At 32.0% G+C, this 26535-nt stretch overlaps 3 protein-coding genes and 1 non-coding gene across 4 annotated transcripts; 3 read left to right on the top strand and 1 right to left on the bottom strand.

The window, feature by feature from the left end:
- Positions 1-7520: 7520 nt before the first annotated feature.
- On the bottom strand, positions 7521-10238 carry LOC18101100 (40S ribosomal protein S9-2). Its single transcript, XM_006380544.3, has 3 exons — positions 10068-10238; positions 8931-9312; positions 7521-7879 (listed from the first exon to the last, which is right to left on the bottom strand). The coding sequence occupies exons 1-3, from the start codon at positions 10093-10095 to the stop codon at positions 7696-7698; spliced, it is 594 nt and encodes a 197-aa protein (XP_006380606.1). The 5' UTR covers positions 10096-10238; the 3' UTR covers positions 7521-7695.
- Positions 10239-11404: 1166 nt separating this feature from the next.
- Positions 11405-15219, top strand: LOC18101101 (cysteine-rich receptor-like protein kinase 46). Its single transcript, XM_024604936.2, has 8 exons — positions 11405-11917; positions 12588-12906; positions 13101-13226; positions 13427-13557; positions 13663-13873; positions 14157-14391; positions 14505-14655; positions 14805-15219. Exons 1-8 carry the CDS (start codon positions 11465-11467, stop codon positions 15081-15083), a joined length of 1905 nt encoding a protein of 634 aa, XP_024460704.1. The 5' UTR covers positions 11405-11464; the 3' UTR covers positions 15084-15219.
- A 7739-nt stretch (positions 15220-22958) lies between these two features.
- LOC18101102 (60S ribosomal protein L26-1) lies at positions 22959-23749 on the top strand. The gene has a single exon (XM_006380546.3). The coding sequence runs from the start codon at positions 23088-23090 to the stop codon at positions 23526-23528; it is 441 nt and encodes a 146-aa protein (XP_006380608.1). The 5' UTR covers positions 22959-23087; the 3' UTR covers positions 23529-23749.
- A 1358-nt stretch (positions 23750-25107) lies between these two features.
- Positions 25108-25181, top strand: TRNAP-UGG (transfer RNA proline (anticodon UGG)). The gene has a single exon. It is a non-coding gene; the product is annotated as a tRNA-Pro (tRNA).
- Positions 25182-26535: the final 1354 nt, after the last annotated feature.

The following is a 26535-nucleotide window of genomic DNA, read 5'->3' as shown; positions in this document are numbered from 1 at the left end:
ATTTTCATCCTAGAAACACTATGATCTTTGTTGCCACCTTTAGTTATCTAGAATAAGCTAGGAGATTGATTGATGAAGTTGCATCCCTTTTAGTTTCCTTGTTTATCTAGGATAATTAATTGTAGCTTTAGAAGAGTCCTCTCAAAACATAGAAACTCTCGTTGCCTTCCTTTAACCTTCCTTGTAGGACCAGTAAACTCCCTAAAATAAGCTAATCAATTTGTCAATAAATACCATTAGCCCTTGTTTATTTGTGTAGTTATGATGAATAAGGAATCCTTGGATTTTGGAACATTAATGAATCATTGCCACACTTAAAAATTATGTTGCAGCCCATTAAAGATCCTTGTAGAACTAAAAAAATTCCCGAAACAAACTATCACATCCTTATAGGAAAAGGACCCTTGCTAAATAGGAAGTCCACAAGTCAAAAGAAAGTAAATAACAAAAATCATACAACATGTTCTGACCTATATCACAAGGCCTTTCTAAACTTTGATTAACTTGAAAGTTTACCCTAACATAAAAAAATACCTTTAAAATCTTCTGGTAAAGTTTCAGCTTGATTAAATGGTTCAATTTGGAATTATGCTTGATAGCATTGTAAAACTGGATAGTAGGGAATTTACGCTAAATTCTGAATTTGACCCTTTTTAGATCATATCATTCCCTCTCTCTTCAAGATGATTTATCCTTAAATCATCAATAGGTATAATGGACAATTCTTTATCCTTTTATTAATGCATTTGGAGCTCTTTTCTTGTAAACACTCACCTCCAACAACTTTGTATGGAAGTAACAGCTAATAATAATTCAAATAAGCATGCCTTGCCATCCACTTGCGTATATATTTTAAAATGATAACCATTGATACTCTCTTTTATTTTTCATCATTTTGACATTGAACTTAAGCTCTCTATTATTTATGTTCTTTATTTGTTTCATTATAAACCTTTGCAATTCTTTTAACCTTACGCTTTTTATCTAACGTCATAGAAGCATTATGATTATAAATATTTGAACCTCATAACCTTCATTTTTCTTCCTTGCTCATATTGATTTCCCTCTTATAAGCCCTATGTCGAACTCCATCATTTTATTGTCTTATCAAAGCCATCTCATTGTGGTAATCTTCCACACTTTTCAAACCTTAATGTAAACTCTGTATTTTCTAAAAGAGCTATTTGTAATAAAAGTTAGTAACATCGTTTCCTTATTATGGTTTTCATGTCATCCTATGACTCAATAGGCCTTTCATCATTCCTCTTCTTACTCAAAACAACCTGATCCCACCATATTAGTGCATAATTTATAAAACTTAATAACAATGAGTTTAACCTTCTTATGTTCTCTGTAGTAATGATAGTCAAAGATCCAATCAACCTTTTTTCCCCATTCTAGATATGCCTTCAGATCATTCTTTCTTTGGAAAACATGTAATTTCAGCTTAATGGTGCCAAACTCTCTACCTGAATCATTACAATGCTCCAAATCTCAGAAACTCTCCTTCTGGCAAAAAACTCCACCCTAGCTGAAACTCACATTCATTCTTGCTCTGTTTGGCTCGAATTTATTTTCATACCCCACAAGTGCAAAGTCATATTCATCATCGCCCACATATATATTATCATCAACAAACTCATCAATGTTAGTATTAACATTTCGTATAGCCTTTTAGACAGTATTTCCTCGGCGATCAACCCCACTAATATGTTGCTTCATTGAATCCATATCATCTTTTAGCTCCTTGGTAAACCTAGCCAAAGTTTCAAGTTGTTGGCCAAATGTTCAAGTTATTGGCCAAAAGTTCGCATTTGGAAAATGTCTTCAGCCTTTAGTGTCACAAACTTGTTCTTCTCAGACATATTGAAATATGTAAAAATTAATTAGTAGCATAAAATATATCCTCACAACCCTTGTGTTTCACATAAATCAAGGCTTTTCACTTTAATATGCTTACCACGTCTTTTACTTTTTAACTTATTTTTTTTGGGTTCTTTCAGAACTGAAAATCAACAAATCAAAGTCAATGGATTTTGAAACGCAATCCAATTATAATTTTAGATTTAATAATCAATAAATATACTGAAAAACAAGGAAAACAAAACTATAATTAAGATTTCACAAGTAGCAAAATGAATTTGTATGAATTGTGGACAAATCGAAGATTCAAAATAAAAAAGAAGAAAAAATTAATGAAAATGATTATTTGAATCCTAATTTACCTAAATATAATAGGAAAAAAACTAATTTAGTCAAAATAAAGAGTAGAGAATACGTTTTGAAACATGACGCAAATATGACCAGTTACACAATTTTTAACTCCATAATTGAAAACCAAACCTAATGATATCGGAATAACCTTAGATTTAATATGCAATACCCATTGTACCCAGCAACAACATATCTTAGTTTATAGATTGTTCTCTTATGCCTAGGTATCAAAATCCCGTGTATGATCAATGTATGACAAGATTAAACCTTGGATTGAAACTTTAAGAAAACGATGTCAAAATAAGCCTAAATTTGATATGCCAAGCGATTCTCCCCCTAATAAACAGTATATGAAATTTCAATTGATTATAAGGTTTTTTTTCTTAGGGTTCTCTATGATTTATATTTTCGTTGCGGATTTCAAACGAGCTTTAAATAACATTTAATCTTCTTTCTTATTACTTTTGTTTATGCTATTGATATGTTTAAAGACAGTGACAAAATGAAACAACACTCTTTTTTGTACTAAGCTACCGAAAACACAAAGAGAAGAAGATAATTGACAACACACACTAAAACTTAAAAAGCACTATGAGAACAAAAAATTCATAAAAATATGACTTGATTTTGGGGTCTGGCTCTAATACCAATTGATGCAAACCTCGTGATCATATGGTCACGTAACCCACAATTAAGATTGAAATCTGATCCCAGAAAGCCGAAAGAGGTCTGATAGGAGTGTGACACAATGAAAATCTATCACAAGGTACTATCACTATTAGAATTAAATCTAATGATATCATGAAGTTAGTTAATCTTTGATAAGTTGGTTTAGTTCTTTCAAGAATAAAATAAAAAAAATACAAGAATCACTCTCACACACAAGTTGAAAATTCATAATGATATTATTCAATGACTGTTGAATTTTAGACTTACAAAGAATTTATATGTTCTTAGAAAATAACTCTAATGGATCTATCCTTGTGGACTAAATTTGCCCACTTACAAAATTGACCCAAAACATATACTAATAAGCCTAAAACACTTATCTAAACAAGCCTTGGATTTTAAGCTGAAAACCAAGTATTGATTAAGCTCAAACATGAAGAAAATAATAAAAATAACAAATCTAACACATAAACTAAATTTATTGCACCTAATTAAACAAAATAACTTAAGATAGATAAATTTTCTAGTTTAAGTAATTTCATGAACGAAATTTTCATCCTAAAAACACTAGGGTCTTTGTTGCCACCTTTAAATATAAAAAATAAGCTAGGAAATTGATTGATGAAGCTGCTTCCCCTTTAGTTTTCTTGTTTGTCTAGGATAATTAATTGTAGCTTTAAAGAATCATCTCAAAACATGGAAACATGCATTGCCTTCTTTTAACCTTCCTTGTAAGATTAGGAAACTCCCCAATATAAGCTAATCAATTTGTTATTAAATACCACCAGCCTTTTTTTTCTTGTGTAGTTAGGATGAATTTTTGGATTCTGGAACATTAATAAATCTTTGCCACACTTGGAAATTATATTGCAACTAATTAAAGATCCTTGTAAAACTAGAAAATTCCCAAAACAAGTTGCCATATCATTGTAAGAAAAGGAACCTTGTCAAATAGAAAGTCTATAAGTCAAAAGGAAATAATAACAAAAATCATACAACTTGTTCTAACCTATATCGCAAGGCCTTTCTAAACCCCGATTAACTTGAAAGTTTACCCCAACATAGAAAAATACCTCTAGAATCTTCTAATAATGTTTTAGCTCGATCCAACAGTTCAATTTGGAGTTATGCTCAATAGCCTCATAAAACTGGACAATAAGCAATTATACTTCAAAATCCAAATTTGGCCTTTCTTGGATCATATCAAGTTGAAAATTAGGAGTAAAAAACCAATTTGCTTAGATTTTCTAACTAGAGGGAACTTAACGTGTATGATGCTAGAAGTTACTGGGAAATTTTAGATGGTTTTTATAAGGTTAAAAGAAATCGATCCCAGCTATTTGAGTTACTTTGAGGTTGACTCAAAGGGAAAACAAAAAACGTAGGTCCTTCTATTTTAGAAGATTGGGAAAAGGCTAAATCTTTTGTGAAGTTCTCAAAACTATTTTACATAATTACATTATAATTCTCTAACTCGTTGTATGTGACATCTAATTCTTTTTTCCATGAATTAATTTCCATGCACACAAACATATCTCAACTTTGTAGAAGTGAAAATGCTTTTTTAGGTGAAATGGCCAATAATATGATGAAAAAGTATCAAAAATATTGGGGGGTCAACATAAACAAAACTTTTTGTTATATGTTGATGTTGTGTTAAATCCACGTTTCAAATTGAAATATATGAGATTTTGTTTTGAACGATTATATGATGTTGAAAAGGTTGAAAATTTTACAAAGAAGTTAAAAGATATTTTGCTAAGGTTGTATGAGCATTATATGAAGGCTGAGGATGTTGAGATTTTGCATGATGTTGAAAGTAGTAGAAATGAACAAGATGTTAATGTTGATTCAATGGTGCTAGATGATATGTTAGATGACTTGACTTTTCAATAAATAAAAAATTAGAAGTGAAAGGTGGCGTGGAGAGAAAAAATGAGGTTAAGAGGTGTTTGAGTGATGGTTGTAAGGACCCTAATGATTCTAAATTAGATATTTTAGGTTGGTGGAGGCGTAATGCTACAAAATACAATATTCTTTCTAAAGTAGCATAACATGTGCTAAATATCTTTTCTTGGTATCTATTGTTGTTTCTGAAGCTGCTTTCAGCACTAATAGTCTATATTATATCTATTTTGAAGCTTTTTATCTCTATCAATAGTGCAAACACTTGTTTGTTATCAAACTTTGTTGTGCTTAATACCAATTCCAATTAACATAAAGAGCTTTTATGGATTGAATTGAGAATTTTGATATGATTGAGTCAAGTAATTTTTTTTACAAATTTAAATTATTTATTTTATATTTATTGTTTCTTTACATATGTTTAATCTAACATGTTTAATTTTTTATTTTGTGGAATTTGGTGATGTTAGTGAAATATTGGAATATAATTGTTTAGGATAATTTACTTACTTTAGTAGTCAAATTTTAAGATGGTGCTAATTTGTTAGTTTTTCTTTATAGCATTAGCTTTTTGGGATCTTTTGGTGTTTGCTATTGCTGGATTTTATGGATGCTAATGTTGATAGATTTTACACATCCTATATAATATAATATGGATGTTTTTGTTAAATTTATGTTAATCTGGATTTTTTTGATATTAGATTTGTTTATTTGTTAAAATATATAATTTGTTATTTTTAGTGTGAACACGTCTACACTGAAGAGTTTAGATAAAAAATATAATATGATCATGTGCTAAATATATTGAACATATTTGCACCACCCTTCAATTTAGTAATGACAATTGGGTTATGCAAATAAACCTACAATTTTATAATATTAGACAATCATTTCACGCATCTTATACTTTTTAAGCAAACAATACAAAGTGACAAGTACTTCTAATAATTTGAAATTCCATTTTAATAATGGAGTTGGGCTAGTTTTGTTTAAAAACCTAATAAAAAAGTTTATTTAAGAAGCATATAAAAAACAAAACATGATAAGAAATTGTTAAAGCTCAATTTAATATAAATCTATTTAAAAAACAAAAAACAAGCCTATTAATAAGGATTGGGTTTTCTGGTTTTAATGATAGTTATCAGACCCGATTCGAGTTTGACCCGGCCAAGGAGCCGGGTCCCGGGTTGTCAACCCAAATTTTTTTAAAAAAAATATTTGAAGTTTTAATATTTTATGTGAAAAAATTAAGAAACAATTCATGTGAATATAGATTATACATGTTATATATAATGAAGTTTAAAAGATTATTTCAAAAAGTTTTGTATCCCATAATTAAAAAGATATTATGTTAGTATGTTATCCTTTTAAATTTAAGTATTTGAACCAAAAATATTTTCTCACATTGAAAAAACATAATTTTTTTCTTATGAATATAGAGTATATATATTAAAGGATTTCAAATCCCACATTAAAAAATAATTTTTTTGCTTTCAACTTTTAATGGACTTTTTGCATGCGGACTGCATGCTTTGATTACTATTAAAAAAGTAATATCGAGTTTAAGATATATATTCAAATTCTTAGATTAAAAAAATTACTATAAATAAAAACCCATATACAATTTTTCAAAAGCTTGATAAATATAAAATGCCTTTTCAATTAACATTATATAATATTACTCAATTAGTTTAAGCAGTCTCATTCTTAAATAAAATGAAAAATAAATATCTTGATTACCATAAATAAATTGATAATATAATGAGTACATTGGAATTTGGTTAATAAATAATATCAGCTATTTCTAAAACAAATAAGTTAAAATAGTTATTCTTCCAAAGTAAATTACATTAATGATTCAAACATATATGTAGTTTGAAATTCATTAAGCATTCCTAATTTCTTCATTTCCTAAATTTTTATTCAATGAAAAGCAACAGGCAAAAGCGCTAACTTATGTTTTTTTTTTTTTATAGTATCAGAGCGCATGCCATGACAGTCGAAAACACAAGAGAGGGAGACTGCCAGTTGCACGCCCGTAAAGACATCAATTCACCATACTATCCTTTGGATAACCCAGGAACTGTTTTTATGCCCTGCAATATCTATGCGGGTAACTATCCCACATGAAAGGGCCATGAAGAACACTCATCCTGCCAAAAAAAAGATTAGTTTTGTAGAGGGCCATTAAACAGACCAGACAAGACTTCACCACATAATGCACTTTGAACAAAAAAAAAAAAAAAAAAAACTAGGCCTCATCTGAGTTTTACCGGGTCACCTGGGTCACTTGTCAACCTGACAGATCAACCAGGTTTTGCCGGGTTTTTGCTTACCCCGGCTTTTTGCCTATCCCAGACCGGTCCAACCATCAGGTCGACTAGATCCTGGATCAACTCACCAGACCAGTCCGAGTTTAATAACAATAGTTTTAATCTAAAAAAACCAACCTTAACCAAACCTGTTCAGTTTGAACAGGATATGGGTTTAGTTCAGACCATTTTCTTAAGAAAAAGCATCACCTGATTCAGTTGGAATTTTGGGCCAACCGTGAACACCCCTACTAAAAGCCATGTGTCATATGCTCTATGAAACATCAGAATTTAATGGCAATGACACTGTAGAATTTGACCTTTCATGGTGTTCCATTTGTGAGCGAATGAAACAGGTCAGGCAGCTTTTGACAGAAAAATACACATCTATAGGGGACAAGTATAAAACATCCATTCATCTAAAGCAACACCAAAAGTTAGCTCTTACGTTAGTAAGCAAAATCTTGTTCTAGTTCGGATACAACAATTGCAAAAAAAACACATACCAAGCACCCACTAGTGTGAGTGACACCAAGAAAGATGCTTAAGAAAATTCAGTTCACAAGAATTTTTACTAGCCTACTGTTCGAGTGTTTCATTCCTCATCCTCTTCATCACCATCTCCACCAGTAGCCTTCTTGGCAGCAGCCTTCTGATTCTTTCTCTTCACTCTTCCAGGACGGCCACCTCCAAGTGGACTTGTGAGAGAAAAATCAATGTGTTTCTGGGAGTCAACCCTCACCATAAAAGATGGAATGTTAACAACCTGCCTTCCAACCCTGAGAATAAAATAAATAAAATCAGCATTGGAAGAAAAACACTTACCTCAGCATCTTCTAACAAAATTCTCTAAGGATTATTAGGGGATAAAAAGTCCAGAGGAAAAAGCATTGGCAACCAACGTTTGATCCAGAATGTGGCATTGTTCACATACAATGTTCCATACTCTAATATAGGGTTTCTTAACAAGAATAACAAAAAAATCCAAGAAAGAACGATGATAAATTAACCATTGTGGTAATACCAATGAGTTACCAGTGTCTGATTATCATCTTTCTAGTAAAAAGAAAACTTGTAGTTTAGTTCCTCATGGTTGCACTTCCTCAACGTGTGAAATTGGCATTATTAATATCCTTAAAATGGGTTGTGGATATGCAGATTTTAGGCTCCCAGTTAGGAACAAGCCTACATGACATGTATGGGAAATCAAAAAGGGTAAAAGACCAGGGGCAGTAAAATATGTCCGCTGGTAATTCCAGTCAAGCTCACTGATGACAAGGTACCATGAAATTGCTCACCGCTGTATTGGCACTTCTCCAATTTTTTGAAAGCCCTGGAAACAATGGCCAAAGGAGGAATTCCACAAAACAAATGGCACTGGAGTGTAGAGTACAAGGGAAGTAACTTGTTATGGGGTGCTTGATTGAAGAAATAAAAGTAACTCTATTTAATATGGAATAGATGTCTTGGTACTTAAACCACAACAACTTTACTTAATTCAGATTGAGTAAATTGTAGGACATTACATATATATAAAGAGGACACTCTTAGATGCCTAAAATTAGAAATGGGCATTCAGCCTTTTTTTAAGCTACCAATTTGATGATAAAAGTCTAGCATTCATCAACAAACGGTCACTCATTTACACTAGCCCCATTAGCAGCAAGTGCCAAAACTAAAAAAACAGCAACAAAAGTGGAGTGTGGAATACTATAAACTCAGTATGCAACTAACCAACAAGAGCAACGACTGTTCAATTAAGGAAACAACCAAATTGCACACATAGAAAACAATAATATTATTCTAGCAAACAAAAATAATTAATTTTACCTAGTGTGCCTCTGCTTGATGAGCACACGAGCATGGTGAATAGACTTTGCCATGCCAGCCTTGAACACGAGGGTCTGGAGCCGACGCTCAAGGAAGTTCTCAACAGTGAGGGCCAGGACATAATCAAGCTTGTTCTGGTTCTCCTCTAGAAGACCATACCTGTTCATCCTGCGGAGAAGGGCTTCACCTTCAAAAATTCGGCGTGGGTTCTTCTCGTCCAGGGTGAGAAGCATTCTTGCAGCATTACGAATGCGGCTCAGGGCATATTGAACCCTCCATAGCTCCCTCTTAGCACGGAGCCCATACTCTCCAACAAGTTTCAGCTCTGCGTCCAACCGTTCCTTCTCATATGGGCGCCTCGGCTTCTTGAAAGTCTTCCCATCTAAAACCACCCAAATTGCACATTCAAATTACATAAAAATAAGAACACCAAATTCAAAAGCTAATTTAAGCTTCTGATGAAGATTAACAGGGTTAAAAAGAAAAGGCAATGAGTTTCTAAGATTTGACCCCGATCAGAAATTAAATGAGCCCCAAAGTCAAATATATTAGAAATAACAGGTCGATTACTTGGGACTCAATTTACTGTTGACAAAAAGAAAATATCTTGCAACACAATGCCCAATAGATAACAGTTTAAAAAGACCAAACAAAACAAAGAAAACCTTTTCTAGCAATTTGCTTTCATCAATAATAATAATTCAGAAAGTTACAACACAAAATTAGAAAGCAGAAAACAAGTTTTAAAATTTAACATGAAGGGACTAAAATGGCACAGTGCTTCCAATCAACTGATCCCGTGTTACTAAATTTCTAATAAACAAAAACCATATTTAGTACCAGGTCTTGAAAATCAATTTCCAAATCTAGTGTTTTCAATGTCCTGAATAATTACCAAGCAAAATGTTTGTCTCAAAAAAAAATTCAACCTTACAAAATGATATAATGTAGATTTACTAGATCAGTTCATCGTCAGTGAACAAAATCCCAAAAGGCGTAGAGGGCAACTAATGGTATCACAAAATAATCAGAGCCAAAAGGATATAAAGAAGAAAAAAAATTCAAGATTCACCCAGATATCGAATTAAGCATTACAAAAGCATTATGGAGGTAACGAGATAGAGATAAAGAGTATACAGTTTCTGTAAAAACTGACGTGAACCATGGTTCGGATGCCGTGTCCTCAAGAGAGCAGAGTGAGCGGAGACCAGCAAGGACGACCGCAGCAATGGAGGATCGTGTGACTTATATTTGCAAACCCTAAACCCTTGCAAGCTTTTAGGAATGGAGTGGCATGTCCGCATGGGCTTCACATACACTGGGCTTTCAGAAAAAAATAATTATTGTTTTGATTTTGTGTTTTTAAATTTTTTTTTTCGGTTGAATTTTTTTTTTTATATTAGAACGGTGTTTATAATTAGATAGATTTATGTAAAAATAAGTTGAAAGTTGAATTAAAAAAAATAAATAAAAAAACACTCTATTTTTAGGCCTTATCCGCTTCATTTTTATACTAAAACAAAAAAAAGGTTAGATGACATGTTTTCTATCACTTAAAATAAAAATTAAAATAAAAAGATCATGTGCCTATCCTTTGTTTTGTTTTATTTTTTTTAATTTGGGTTTTTATTTTTTAATTTTATTATTTAATATTTAGTTTATTTTGAATCGATCTTTATAATCGTGTTTGGTTTGTTTTTTATGAGGTTCTCGTGGTCTGAAATAAATATCTCAATATTTAATTGATACTCAATTTTATGAGGGACTAAATTTTTATCATATAATTAAAAAAATAGTTTTAAAAAATAAAGTTTCAAATTCAGTATAGTCCAAGACCCGGATCACGAGCTTAGCAGGTTAATTTGGGTTATTTGAGAATTGAGTTTCATATTTTGTTTTGGTTTATTTTCTATAGAGTTATTGTAATCTCAAACAAATGTCTCAATAGTAGGTTGGTGGTTAATTTTATAAGTATCTATTTTTTTTTATTATATAACTAAATAAAAAACAAGTTTTTTTTTAAATAAGGTTATTAAATTCAAATCGTGGGCTTGACAGCTTAAATCGTAAAATTTAGGTTGATTTAATATGTCACTATCTCAATAATATTTTTTATAAAAATATCATCTTGAAATTTTTTTTAAAAAATTAAACTATATTTTTATTAGTTATTTGAGTTATTTTTTAACTAGTTAAGTCGATTGAGTTATATTATAATAATTTCTATGTAATTTAATTTAAAACTTAAAATAAATAACAAATTAGATAAAGAAATCATAAGGTTTATCCATTGAACTTATTTTAGTTACATTGCCGAAGAATTTTCTGTGATCTGTTTTTCCAAGTGAAATTGTTTATAGTTAAACTCGTAGCATGAGCTCTTTTTGGCACCTGCATGCATTTTTGGCCTTAAAACTCACATCAATATATCCTTAATTTAACACCTTAGCTAAAAACAACAAGAACAACCCGACTTAATATAGGCAAACAACGAGAAGCAAGAAAAAAAAAGAAAAAAACCCATCAAAAGCAGCATGTTTCTTTTCTTTTTCCAACTTTCTTCTCTAATGGCAACTTATTCTCTTCTGATCTCCCTAGTCATTTATGTCATGGCGTTTTCAATCAATCTGTCGCATGCAGACCCGAGAACAGACCTTGTTTTGCGTACGTGTGGCAAAGTGCGCGTTCAAAATGTGTCAAACTACTTCAAGTACTATTCAAGCATCACAGATTACATGCAAGATGAGATTTATCGCAACAAGTTTGCATTTAAGGATACAGGAGAGCCGCCAGATCGGTTGTATGTGCTTGCCCAATGCATGGATGATCTAACTAACGATGAATGTGCTATGTGTTTCTCGCAAATTAGTACTCTCATCCCCAGTTGCTTTCCTAGCACCGGTGGTCGCGTTTATTTTGATGGTTGCTTTATTAGGGCTGAGAATTATAGTTTCTATCGTGAAGCTCTTGCCCCTGAAGATACGAAGGTGATCATGCTTTTTCTTCAAACCATAAATTTAAAATTTCCTAATTTCTTTCAATTAAATGGCAATTGAATGTACATTAGTTTAAGATTCAAAGTCGAATTAGGTCTGGCTTAAGCACTTTCTAAATTACCTTAATGAGTTATGAAATTCTTATCTGTTGATATGGTGATGGAAATATTTTGCATTTAATTGCCAATAAGCTATGTAGCTCCATTGGCATATTGTTTTCTCCATCCCCACCTGGATTTTGCATTTTAACGTTTCAATCATCATGTGATCATAACGTGCGTTAGATTTGATGCATTTTTCAACCTAGAGTTCCCTAACAAATCTTGATCAAGGTGCCCAGCTAGCTGTTAAGATTTGAGATTTATGCTAACAGGTCGTAGGTTCAAACCCTAAGAGGTTTGGATTGGGATTCAGAGATGGGGAAAGGCTTCGTCTTTGAGTAGCTCATGGTTTGTGGGGCCTCTCAGATGACCAAAAATAAAAATAAAAAAAACTTCACACCTGAAATCTGCTGAGCTTGTGAAGTTATTGAGCTATTTTTTAAAAGAAAAGGCTTTAATTCAAATTCAACGAAGGTTTATCTGTCATTATTTGGTTATAAATTTCTTCTTCATTTAATATGTTATACTGAATTTTCTCTCCGGGAATTAAATGGAAGTAGAGATGCAGTGGCATTGTAAACAAGGGGAAAGAATTTAGCGTTGCAGTAAAGGAAGTGCTGAGTAAGATGTTATTGAAGGCTCCGAGTTTCCGAGGCTTTGCTTCCAAGCATGAGACTTCAAATGGCATATCTGCCTATGGGATGGCTAACTGCTGGAAGATCTTGGACCATGATTTGTGTTCCATTTGCCTGTCAGAGGCGGTTGCATCTGCCTTATCATGCATTCCATCTACGGAGGCTCGTGTGCTTAATGCTGGCTGCTTTCTACGCTATTCTGATGCTTCATTTGCCAATGATTCTAATGGTGAATACTCCAAAGGTTAGCCCATTTATTTATTACAGTCGATGCAGTCTAGAAACCTGCTAGCTGGCCATGTCTTGAAACGCAAATTTATCGACTTCAAACTGTTAGTTTGACCTTCCACATGCATGTTCTTTTGTTTTTCATTCAATGATGATTTTTAGAGACTTGATGGACATACTTGGTTAATTTACTACAGCATTCTCTTGCAGAAGAAGTATTTTCCTACATCACATACATTATGGGTGTGGTTCTGATCTGTGTAATAGCAATAGGTATTGGTGTTTGTGTGGGTAAGCTTACCTATAGAAGAAAGATCCGTCTCAAGCAATCGAAAGGTAATTAATGTGTGTGTATATGGATTACAATGCTTAGATAGGAAGAAAACAATCATGATTTCTTCCTTTATTTTAAGATTTTCTTTGATAAAACCCCTCTGCAGAAACATTAAGTAATGTTTATATGATATGATATTGAGCATAATGAAGCAGATAAATAATTTGTTTTCCATCGTTTTGCATGTTAATCATCATCAAAGAGACGGAGGACTTGTTATTAGAGGAGAGGGTGCAGTACATGCAGTTCAAGTACGCGACACTTGACACGGCAACTGAAAGTTTCAGTGAAACTAATAGGTTAGGATGTGGAGGATTTGGTGAAGTATTTAAGGTACCTGAGACACACACACACACATGTAGCTTAAATTTCATTTTGTCTTCGTTTAAATCTATTCCATGAATTTCTAAATGCGGATGATTGACCTGAAATGACTAGGGAACCTTACCAGATGGTAGAGAAATTGCAATAAAGCGATTATATATTAGTAGGAAATTTCGAGTACAAGAGATTCGTAATGAAATGGAAATTATTGGTAGAGCACAACACAAGAACTTGGTTCGATTCCTCGGTTGCTGCTTCACCAGCATTGACAGCTTCCTTGTCTATGAATACCTAGCAAACAGAAGCCTGGATCTCATTTTATTTGGTAAGCTATAGAAGCTTGATTTTTTCTCTACAGAGTTTTGGACTGTAAGGAATTAATGCTTTCAAAAGCAGATTATGAACATGGCCAATCTATCTTGTTCATAGACATGTTCTTAAGATTGGATTCAAGTGTATCAAGATATATAACTTGTTGGCATCAAAAACTAATATTAGCTCAATTGTAAAATGACATGACTCAAATAGACTGAGAATTGATATTTACCCGTTCTAGCTTTCTTTCTAAACAATCTGAAAATTTCTATGCAAACACCCACGGAAGCAAGATCCGGCAAAGAAGAAAGAACTTGATTGGAAAAGGAGATTTCTAATTATCGAAGGAACAGCTGAAGGTTTGGAGTACCTCCACAAGTATTCTCAAGTGCGGATCATTCATAGAGACATCAAAGCAAGTAATGTCTTACTAGACTTGAGACATCGACCAAAAATCTCAGATTTCGGACTAGCAAGATTTTATTCCTGTGACCAATCCCTCGTCAACACTGCCATTGCTGGAACACTGTAAGCATAAGCACTGATATTTCCATTAACCTTTTTCTTCTTATAGGTGTCTATGCAAACTCACATTGTCCTAATCAAAAAATTATCACTCTTTTTGGTGTCTTGGCGTAAAGGGGGTACATGGCTCCAGAATACATTGCCAAGGGAAGGTTAACTGAGAAGGTGGATGTCTATAGCTTTGGAGTTCTCGTCATCGAAATGATTACTGGAGTACAAAACAACAAATATCAATCCGAGAAAACATATGAAACTCTAGTTACCTGTGTAAAATTCCTGTCACCTTCTTGTTGCCTATATAATAGTAGTAGTAGTATGCATTTATTATGTCCACATGGTAAAAATGCATGTCAGTATATTACAGTTCATGCGCGCTTGCTTGCTTTCAACCTCCTTTGTTTTTCCCTTTATAACAGGCATGGAAGCATTTCCAATCAAACACGGTACAAGAGATCATTGATACAAGTATGACGATTGAAGATGCTGAAGAAATCGAAAGAGTTGTTCAGATTGGTCTATTATGTACTCAAGAGTCACCAAATTTGCGGCCAACGACGACAGAAGTAGTTCAAATGCTTAGGAAAAAGGATGTTGAATTGAGTTCACCATCCAAGCCTCCTTTCACAGATGAACTTATGGAATTACATTATTTAGGCAGCTTGGACCAACAGCATCCTTCTACCTTTGGTTTGTGAATATGACTGCTAGCTAGAATTTGAAAATAGAAAGAATTTTGAAGTTTAGAACATCGTATTCACACCCACACACAGGTTTTGTCATGTGATTTTGCCATATGTATTATTCAACTATTATAGACTAGTTTGAATTATTTCTAACATTTATTAAATTGAGATGTTTGTTTCAAAATCTAAATAGTGTTTGTCTAAAGCTTGATAATTTATAATTAATTTGCAATTTTCCTTTATTTTTTTGCATTTTAATCCCCGCAAACATTTTTTACTCTCCCTTTTTTGTTCTTTTTATGTTAAGAAGCAACTTGGAAACACTTTTCAAAAACCGATTAGAAACCAAATAAATATAAATATGACAAGTTATTTGATTATGAAGGGAAAACCTTATGAAAAACTCTTCAAAAGATTATATATAAAAAAAACCCCTTTAAAACAGCCAAACCCAAGATAGTACTAGTTTAGAAGACTACAAGATGAGTATTTATGACTACAAATCCTTTGTAACTATAATACTTTATTTGTCAAGACAAACACTCTGTTTTGTTTTCTACTGTAATAGCTTGCCAAAACACTTAAAGATCTTCAAACTATTGTCATCCTAATTGGAACATTTAGTTGCTAACAGTAACACAGGAATTTCCCCTAGGAGTTTACAGGTCTTCTAACTCTTTAGCGAACAATTCTCCTTGAGAATTTTCTTCACACTCACTTGTGTATCAAGAGTATATGATGTGAAACTCTATGTAACTCCTTAGCTGGTTGGGCACTAATGCTCTATTGTCAGTGTTACTCTTGCCTTCTTAATGCTTCAGATTATCCTTCCTTGTATACACATCCATGTGATAAGGATAAGAACATTATCTTCAAGTTTTCTAGTTTATTAATTACTTTTTTAACATACTGTTATTTGTGTTTCACAAAAACACTTCTCTGACAGTTTTTTTTGGATAACTTGTATTTATCTTATATCTGAACTTATAACCAATATAATTACAAAAATAATCATGCTATATCCTATAAGATAAACCTGACTGATTCTTTATCTAATTTGGATAAACAATCTAAATAATTTCATCGCGAAAAATCCTTCACTAATCAAAGCCAATAATTTTAGCATTTACAATTTTTTTTTTAATTTGTTAAAAAACATAATAAGAATGAATTATCATGCAAGTAGTTCAGATAGTTTGATATAAATAGATACTTTATTAAGGTATTCATGTAAGCACAATTGAAACAATGTTATGTAGTATGAGAATAGTTAATAATATGTATTCAACAATATTGACACGATCAAAGAGTTGATATCTTCTCCCAAGTGTAAGAGTGTCGAAGTAATAAATAACCCGGTAAGATCGGGGTCGAACCACAAGGAGGTGAACTATATAAAATTATAAACAATAAATAAAAAGGAGTTGAAGAGAACTTTTGAGATGTGATATTGATGTAAGGATTAAATAAGGATAAAATAATTGTCAAGGTTAGAGGATTCACTAATGATATTTCATATAAACTCTTTTTATTGGTTGACTGAAAACCACACACAAAGGAGGTTCCAATCGAATTATAAATTGTTAACATGATTACATTAATTATCTTATTCGAGTAATGCCAATACTTGTAAATATTATTAGGTATTCATGGTGATAACTTATGTTAACAACAAATCAAGTTTCTTTCATAGCTCAGGTATCTGTTATACTATACAGTTGGCTATGAAAGTGCCAAGTATTGTTGTACCAAGGGTTGTTCAACACAAATCTAGATTAATCATTTATCAAGTAAGGTATTAAGAGAGTAAGATAATAAATACAAAATATGTTAGTATCAAACATTAAAGTCCATGTAGAGTTTATACTATACTTATTCTTATACCATTAGTGTAACCTTGTCACATTGACATAATAAACTTAGCTGAACATTATGAATAAGAGAAACATAGATAAACAAGATAAGAACAAAATTATATAAGTATAGTAAAGGAAATGAAAAACATAAACAAGAGATTAAGGAAAATATAACATAGAATAAAACTTGAACATTACAAAATACAAAGAAAGAGAGTAAGAACAAGATCTTGATCTGAACAACCAAGATGCCTAAATGCATGGCAAATGCCTCCTTTTATAGGCCAATATTCAGAACTATTGATTTGATGATTAATTGATGAGTGGGTGGCCACCTCTTGACTTGGTAACAATCCTTATCTTCTTGTCTGCAGAAAACGTCATTGCTAACATCAGAATTTGAATAGATAGTCTTCATGAAAGTTCTGGGAAATTATCTCAGCTTTGCAACAAAACAAGAATAAGGTCATTTTGACTTCTAGAACTCGATATATGGGTTGAACATTAAACAGTGTCTGGGCTGCAAGACAGATTCTGACTTCTCTGTTGTTGCTACAATTTGAACTTCAAAATAACCCTTTTGAATCTTGGACTCTTCATGAACATTTTAGGCATGTGTCTTAGCTTTCTATCCATATAAAACCAGACCTAAATCCAAGTTCTATAGCTCCAATTATGATCCAATAATCGAATGGTGTTCCAATTTGAATTCAACCAGCATCTCATTTCTAAGCTTAGCCCTCTCTTTGTCTTCTTAATTTCAGTAGTTAAACTCAACAATCAATCATTTGATTTATGTGATAGGCCTGCATTTAAAATGAACATTTACCATAAATTAAATGTATCTTATATTATCAGATTTGTTATTATAAAACATGCTCTAGTTAATGAGTTATTGATATTTCAAGTGCAAAATGATGATATAAAACCTTGATAAAAATGCACTTTTAAGTACTAATCAAATATCCTATAAGTTCCTAACATGTTTCATGAAAAACAATTCATAACTTAAAAACTTCATATGTTGCATCCTAACAATTCATAATCTTTTCAAAAACTATTTTGCATCAGATACTGTTATACAATTATATGCTCAAGTTCAAAACGCATCAAGTATTCAACATACACGATTCTTTGTTAAACTAACAATATTCAATTATTCTTTTTTTAAAAAAAAAACTATAAGGTTGGCTGGCTTGGTTTGATTGTTTTCTTCCTTTCCTTTCCCTTGCATGCATCCTTATCTCCCTCTTGTTTTGGCACTAATCCTATTCCTTATCTTTACCAAGAATAGTTTGATGTACATGTTCGACGTCCAACCTGAGTTGAACAAGTCTTTCATTAACCTGTACAATATCTTGTTGCATATCTATTAACAACTTATCAACTGCATCAATCTTTTGTTCCTACTTACCAGTAAAACTATCAAACTTATTTGATAGTACTTGCAATTGTTCTATTATAAAAGGGAGTAAGGGGCTGGTTTGAGAATTTTTGGGCTGAAAGAAGGTAGACTGTTCAGGATGTGATCTTTTTTATTGACTACAACTTCAAATTTAAAAACAGTTACAACTAAGATTTTTTCATACATCTTAGTTATTGGCTCATTGTCATGCAAGGGTGCTTTGGTCACGATTGCTAACCTAATTATCAACCCTCTAAAAGGCAGACTCATTTCCTTTCAGTTGTAGCTTTTTGTATGACATCAATAAAGTGAGTGGCTAGGTCGATAGTAGTATTAATAGCAATAACATATATGAACTGAGCTTTCTCCTCTGTCAACTCAATATGTCTTGTAATAGGCTAGGGATTTGTTAGCACAATTTTTGCCAACAGATGGCAAGGAGTCAGCATAGTATGTACAAGCAGTCTATATTTTTTAGAAAACCATTTTGGTCTTGTAGGGCTAACAAATAGATCACTCATTTGAGTCTTGGAAGAGGCTCTTATTCTTTTATAAGGAAAGTCGGGATCTTTGATTTTAAGTAGCTCATATAACTTTCTAAGGACAACTGGAGATAACTAAAGGTTTTGACCTCTAATAGTAGAAGTAATGGAGTGTTCATTAAGATTAAAAGACTCATAATCTGTACCATACTCCTTAACAACTTCAACATATGAAGTAGGTGCTCTTTCAATCAGTTTACCTCATTGTCTTTTCTTAAAGATGTCCTTTATGAATGCAAGTGAGGGGTCAGAAAGACCACTTGCCGAAACTTCTCTTTCACACAGTATTTTTTTATTAGAAAAGTTGTTTATGTAAGTTATCTCAACACTAGACAAAATTAAATAGTTAGGTTTTCCAGACTATGCTACAGGTTTAGAGGAACCAGCCACCACTTTGCCCTTTTTCTTTGTCCTTTGAATTTTAGAGGGTTGGACTAGAGTCTTTTAAAGGGATAAGGTCCCATGTTCTTCCTCATTAGAAGAACTTGAAATAGAGGTTCCAAAATAAAATGGAAAAATTACTAAACTTTGGTTGGACTCCAAAATGAATCATGTAAATGCTAGGGGGCAACCCCCAACATTCTCTGAAATTAAAAAAAAAATCATTTGCATCCTTGATAAATATAAAGAGACAAAGCTTCATGCTTATCCTTATCAAAAACCATAAAAATCACTTCCATCTCTATATGAACCTTACAAAGAGAAAATATTACTTCCAAAAATGAAGAGTTTTCATTCTCCTTTTGCTTTTAAAGGGCCGACCACACACACACACACACAGGGATAAATTTTGTTAATTTCCACTATGTCCTTTATTTTATACCTTTTATATTTTACAAGTAATATTTTTCAGATCCCAACGCTTGTTTATACCAAATTTGACCTGAGTAATATCAAAATTCATTAAACTTTATCTCATAACATTTCTTTTCTGATATATTACTTTTATTTAGTTTTTATTTGCATTTATGTATTTTTTATTTTTCAGTCATTTTTCATATTTTTATTTTTGACGTAATACATAAATATTTTATTTTAAATTCCCAAAATCTATAATCATCCTCTTAGTGTAAATAGTTAATTTACGTGTTTAGCATATTATTTACTTTGCAATCCTTATGGATTTACCCTGGGGTTTACATACAACTCTCTCTCCTTATTCATAAGCCTATTCTTTTCTTCGTGTGGTGTTAATTGTTATTATAGAGTATATAACCTTTAGTTAAGGTTTGAGGTCTTAGATCGTTAGGGGTGTTTTGAGTTGATAAATGTGTTTATTAAGGTACCAAGAATGTTTATCGAGTGTTTTGAGGTGAAAATATGTTAAAAAAAATATTTTTTAGTAAAAAAACTCAAACCTGATTTTTTGAACACCACTTCAGCGATCAAAATCTAAGCAAGCAGATGACTTATTATTATTGTCAACTATATTTTTTCAAAAAAGGCATAAAAAAATAAAAAAAGGTCAAACGCGTGGCCTAACCTTACAAGCCCAAACATTTATGCCCTTCTTTTGTTAAGTTAGGCGCATAGCCCTGGCCCTTACCTAGCCCTTTCCTATATTTTTTTTTCATTTTTTTGGATTTGAATTTAAATTCATTATAAAAAAACTTCGCATGATATTTCAATTATTATTCATTTTTGCAACGATTCTCAAATAATATTATAAGTTTTTATAGGAATTTTAACAACTGTTTTTAATTATTATATACCTAATATGAAAAAGAAAGCTCAAGAATTCAATTAAAATAAAATTTATGTTTTACAATTTTGGTAATAGATTTTATACATAGTTTTATCTAATTTATTCATTTTTTCTTCAATCACATATAAAAACTAAGATGTTATTTTAATATTTTTTAATTTACTTTTAAGATCATGATGAATTTTTGTTTATAAAATAATGCTTGCAATTAAAAAACATGTTTTTGTTAAAACAACTGAGAATTGCTTCTTCTTTTTTGTTAAAAACATTCATTTTAAGAAAATAAAGTTTAGATAGGAGAAATACATTTTCTCTACTATTTCAAATGGCTGAATTTTTTGAAAAATCTGTTCTTTTTATTTTTTCTGCCTTTTATTAAAAAAATGCTCCCGATATAAAAATTATGATGTTGTTTTTAAGAAGATTATGAATTTTTTATGATGATAATATCGATTGCTTTTATGAATAATTATATATCAGCATGATATGCAAAGTTCTTATGATAATTTACTCATTAATATTGAATGGGAATATAATATCTTTTTTCTTGTTTTTCCATTAAAATTTTTGTTGTAAAAAAAATACATGAATTAGAAAAAAAATAATTTAGATGAGAAAAATATATTTTTCCTCAATAATTTATTTGTTGTCTTCCCTGTAAATGTTTGTTCTTATAATTATTTAATTAAATAAAAAATAGGTTCTAGAAAGCAAGGTTATTAAACTCATCTTGGGTCATCCTAGGCCATTGGTTGGGCAGGCTTACGTAGTTTGACCAGTGTGATCAAAATTATCATTGTTTCAATATTTATTAAAAAAGAAAATTAAATCAACATGATTTTAAAATATTTGTTCTTAAAAAAAAGTCAAGCCAGGTTTTTACTAGGTCGACTAATTTGTGGATGCACCAAGTTGATTAGGCCGCAATTAGTCAACTCCTATAATGTTTGCTTTGAAACTTGACCCAAAATAGCGACATAGCTGATAGGTCATCACAATGACTTTTTAAGCTTAACCATGTTTAATAACATCGAAAAGCTCCTCGTCATATCACATGCAACTAATTGTCACTAAAAATCATCTTTTAGAAGCAATAATTAAGGAGATCTATGAGTCTTTGGTTAAAAAATCATGGGGCTAACAACCTGTTTGGAATCAAATTATATGGTAAATTCAATTCAATTTATAACCAAATTTAATTTAAATAGTCAATTGTAGAGCACCATAATCTAAAGTAACATTATTAAGTCTATTATGCAAGGATACACAACAAATAATGTTTTCAAAAATTCATCGATGCAAGTAAATTTTGAAAAGGGAACACCCATTTTAAGGTTGAGTTTGCATCGTCAAAAACTTCAATCATTCAACTTTAGTTTCTAAAAGAATCATGTTACTTGGAATTCTGAAAATTTGCTTCTTGATTTCCAAATTCAGAAGGACTTGTTGAAAATTGCCTGGTCAACAAAAGAGATACCTCATTGTGATAAGTGCTCAGTTTTGGAAAGTAACTAGATTATTTGTGGCGTTACGTTGCATGTCCGATCAATTTTTTTAACATAAAAAAATTGTTAAAGCATTGCTAACTTTTTTCTCTAGTAGAAAAGAAAAATCATGTGCGTGTTGACCTGATATGATCTGGTCAACTTGACGGATACAAAAACAATCCGGATGGCTCGTAAAAACATAACTTGACTAAAAAAAGTTTAAGATGACAACTTTTAAAAAAATATTGAGATGATAACTTATTGGATCCACCTGGATCAATCGGAGTTAACCTTCCAAATCTACAATGATGGTTATAAAACCATTATAATCTCACAGAAAAAAACATTTAAATAAATTATGAGGTCTAATTCTTAATTAACACATTGTTAAATGATGAAATTGAAAAAGAAATTCAATTAAAAAATAGACAAAAAATGACTTAAATAAACCCGGTTAACTAACTAAACCCGTGACTCGGGTCATAAGACAAGGGTAACCCTATAAAAATTAAATTAAAATAAATTATGAAATTCAATTTTCAATTAATTCAACGTTGAAGGGTAAAAGTTTTTTAAAAATCAATAAAAAAAAAAACATTACTCGAGATAAACCTCAGTTAACACACCAAACTCATGACCCGAGTCATAAGACTAAAATAATCTTATAAAAAACAAACAAAAAATAACCTAAGTTAATCCAAATTAAATGAATTAGTAAAAAAAAATACATAACTCTATCTTTGAAATCATTTCTCTCACTAAAAAAACAAATATTCCAAAGCATGCATGTATCCTCCTATACACAAAATAAACACCAACCATGTTGGTGATGTTAGTAAGAGAGGAAAAGTAGCCCAGCTCAAATCTCATCAGGCCCAAATACATTCTATTCCCAGACAAAATCCCAGACCATCCAAAAACCCTAGCTTCTCCTTTAACTACAAAACCACTCCCATTTTCTCATCGAGACCCGTTTCAAACACAAACCCTAGCCGCAGTCTCCATCACCACAGCTACCACAATGAAGTACAACCCAAGGGTCTCCTCCTCCCGCCGGAAGAACCGCAAGGCCCACTTCTCGGCGCCATCCTCCGTGCGTCGTATCCTCATGAGCGCACCACTTTCCACTGACCTCCGTCAGAAATACAACGTGAGATCCATGCCTATCCGAAAAGACGATGAGATCCAAGTTGTTCGTGGGACATACAAGGGAAGGGAAGGGAAGGTTGTCCAGGTTTATAGGAGAAAATGGGTTATTCATGTCGAGAGGATTACAAGGGAAAAAGTTAATGGCTCCACTGTTAACGTGGGAATTAACCCTTCGAAGGTGGTGATTACTAAGCTCAGACTTGATAAGGACAGGAAGTCCCTGCTGGATCGCAAGGCTAAGGGGCGTGCTGTTGGTGATAAGGATAAGGGGACCAAGTTCACTGCTGAGGATATCATGCAGAGCGTGGACTGATTCATCATGAGGTTTTTGTTTTTGAAGGCTGAATGGTAGGCTGTGTTTGGTTTTACAAGTACTTGTTTTTGTCTTAATTACTAAGCATATTCTTAATCAGTTTAATTGAATGTCATGTGGATTTTATTGAGGCTTAAGAAAATGTGTTTGAATTGCCATTAAATCTGGCTGTAATTGTTTGCCATACACTTAATGTGATGTTCTGCATTTCTAGGGATTAATTTGAGTCTGCACACTCATCTGATATATCCTAATTCTTGTTGGACTATAGATTAGATGGGCTCTAATTATGCTTAGTGACCGCCCAAAATCTGCAATTGATGCTTGTTTTAGTCATTTCTAGGGATCAAAGTGCTCGTTTTTTCAGCAACATGGTGTGTGTGTTTTGTCACTGGCAAACGATAGCGTGCTTTCCAGAGAATATTGCATCTTGTATCTTCATCTCCCTAGATGTATGCATTGAAATTTGCAGATGTTGAAGCTCAACTCCCGACTGCTTATTAAATTAAATTTTCCAATGCTTCTTCCTTGACTGCTTGCTAGAAAATGTCAAAGCTACTCACTCTGCTTTGAGAGTGTTGCTTTGTCCATTCTTTTTTTAACGGATGAAGCTCGTGTGTTGATTAGCTTTTTCCTGAACTTCCCTTTTGTCTATTGCAACCAATTCTTAATTATTTTTTTCATAAAAAAAGGGAGTAGTTCCGCCCTGTGAAGCAAGCTCTGTCTAGGGTTTGTGCCGATGTTTGAGAATCCACTCTATGGCATGAATGATGCATGGACTTTGTTTTTTGGCTTGTTTTAGTGTCTACTAGTTTACATGACCCCGCCACCCTACAGATCAGATTTTGTTTTTCAACCTACCAAAAAAAAGTATTAAGGTAATATAGAATTATTTGATATTATTAATAAATTTGGTTGAACGGGTTAACTTTAAAACCTTCTAATTTGAGCCTTTCCAAGCTAGTTATGTAGGTAGTATTTGTAATTGTGGTACTGGTTGTCTTTAAAAGTGTTTTTTACTAGTAAATATTTTAAAATAATATTTTTTTAATTTTTAAAAGTTTATTTTTGATCTTATGATATCAAAACGATTTAAAATCATTAAAAAATTAATTTATAAAACTAACATACTCTTACTATAGCATGTAATTCTTTTGAATCTTATTGGTCTCTTTTGAATTTGATTCCATGGGTGTTTGAGTAGTTTCACTTTCTAGTGGATGTTTCTTTTGTAGTCAACTTGTGCCATTCCATGACTAAAAAGGCTCGTATCAAGAATTACGTATGGACAATTCCTCAATATCTTGTTCATTCACAATAAAATATTTTCTTTATGCGGCGGTAAAAAAAAACATGCTTTTTTAGAGAGAGATACTATTTCACCAATTGAGTCACAGGTATCTAACATATTCATACCTAATGATTTTCCACAAAGTGGTGACGAAAGCTTGTACAAATCGTTCCATTTTCCAATTCGACCCGATTCATTCGTTTGTAGAGCTATTTATTCTATCGCAGACGTTTCTGGAACACCTCTAATAAAGGGACAAATATCCAATGACATTGTAGACCAATTGAAAGGGATGTAGCGCAGCTTGGTAGCGTGTTTGTTTTGGGTACAAAATGTCACGGGTTCAAATCCTGTCATCCCTACTTATTATTTTGCCTCTGAGCAATACAATAACAAGGGATCAATTGAGATCAATTAAAATTGGGAGCATATCGGCGATTACTAGCTCTAGTTCCTATGATTCGAATACACATCAATTCTCGAGCTTCGCTATTATCTACTACATTCAAATGGGTCTGAGATTGGATCATATCCCATTTTTGCACAGCAGAGTTATGAAAATCCACGCGTAGCAACTAGTCGTATTGTATGCGTGAATTGTCATTTAGCTAATAAGCTCGTGGGTATTGAGGGTAATGAGTTACTCCTACAACACGTCCTTGTATAACACGTCCTTGTATAATGCTCAAGGCTCTAGGATGAGTAGCAGGAGCAACTTTTAATTTATTATGAGCCCAAAGATGGAATTAACAGTTTAGATAATATATTCAAATTCATTTCTTTTTGATTGAATTGATTGAAAGGTATTTTTATAGCTTTAATAAACAAGGTAAATAGTACCAAAACAAGCATCGGAAATAATATAGTATTATCCGATTCCTGGGGATAGGAAAAAATTCTTTTACTATCTTTTTTGAACATGTGTTCCTTCTTTAAAGAAAAAAAAAAAAAAAAGGTTAAACGCCCCCCCTGCATGACGCTAATCGCATGATACTTGGTGTTTATGCTTGTGAGATTTAAAACAAATTTTTATTTAATTATATGATAATTAAAATAAATATTTGCATGAGTTTGAAAGACTAAATCCTAATGGAAAAATGTTTTTCTTATGTCGATTTTTTTTATATATATTCTAGGTAATTGAAATAAATATTTTTATATAGCAAAACTTCTTTTTTATTATTGACTGTTTTGTTTAGAATAAGACTTTTTTTTTTTTTTTAATTATTAAGTGGTTTCCCCCTCAAAGATCACATGTTTCAAGGCGTCCATTTAATTATAAGTTGCTTGAAGTTGTTTTTCAATGGAGCTGCACCTTGCATGTTATCTTTCAGTAAGGCATTGACGACCTTGAGGTCCTTTAATTCAGCCACCACAAACAAACAACCTTCTCTTTTGTTAGATGTTGAAGGATAGTTTGGTTTGTCCAATGCTTGGCTTGGCGATGACCTCCCTCAGCTGACTCTTCTTATCCATCTAATTTTTTTTTTAATTAGTGTACATCATAAAAGTCTATCAAAAAAAAATATTGTTAGAAATAATGTCTATAAAACTAAACTAAAGATGTTAGACAAGAGAGTTTTTTATATTAAAGGTTATTTGTCCTCTAAATGCTAGATTCTAGCTGTCATTAGACATCATTAAGATATCTATAAAATTATTGACCCTAAACTTTTAATTTTATGCAATTTTGCCCTTGCCAAACTTCAATATCAG

Source organism: Populus trichocarpa, chromosome 7, assembly GCF_000002775.5.
Source record: "Populus trichocarpa isolate Nisqually-1 chromosome 7, P.trichocarpa_v4.1, whole genome shotgun sequence".
Taxonomy (NCBI): Eukaryota; Viridiplantae; Streptophyta; class Magnoliopsida; order Malpighiales; family Salicaceae; genus Populus; species Populus trichocarpa.
The sequence above is the reverse complement of the archived record's forward strand: the minus strand, read 5'-3'. Positions and strand labels throughout refer to the sequence as shown.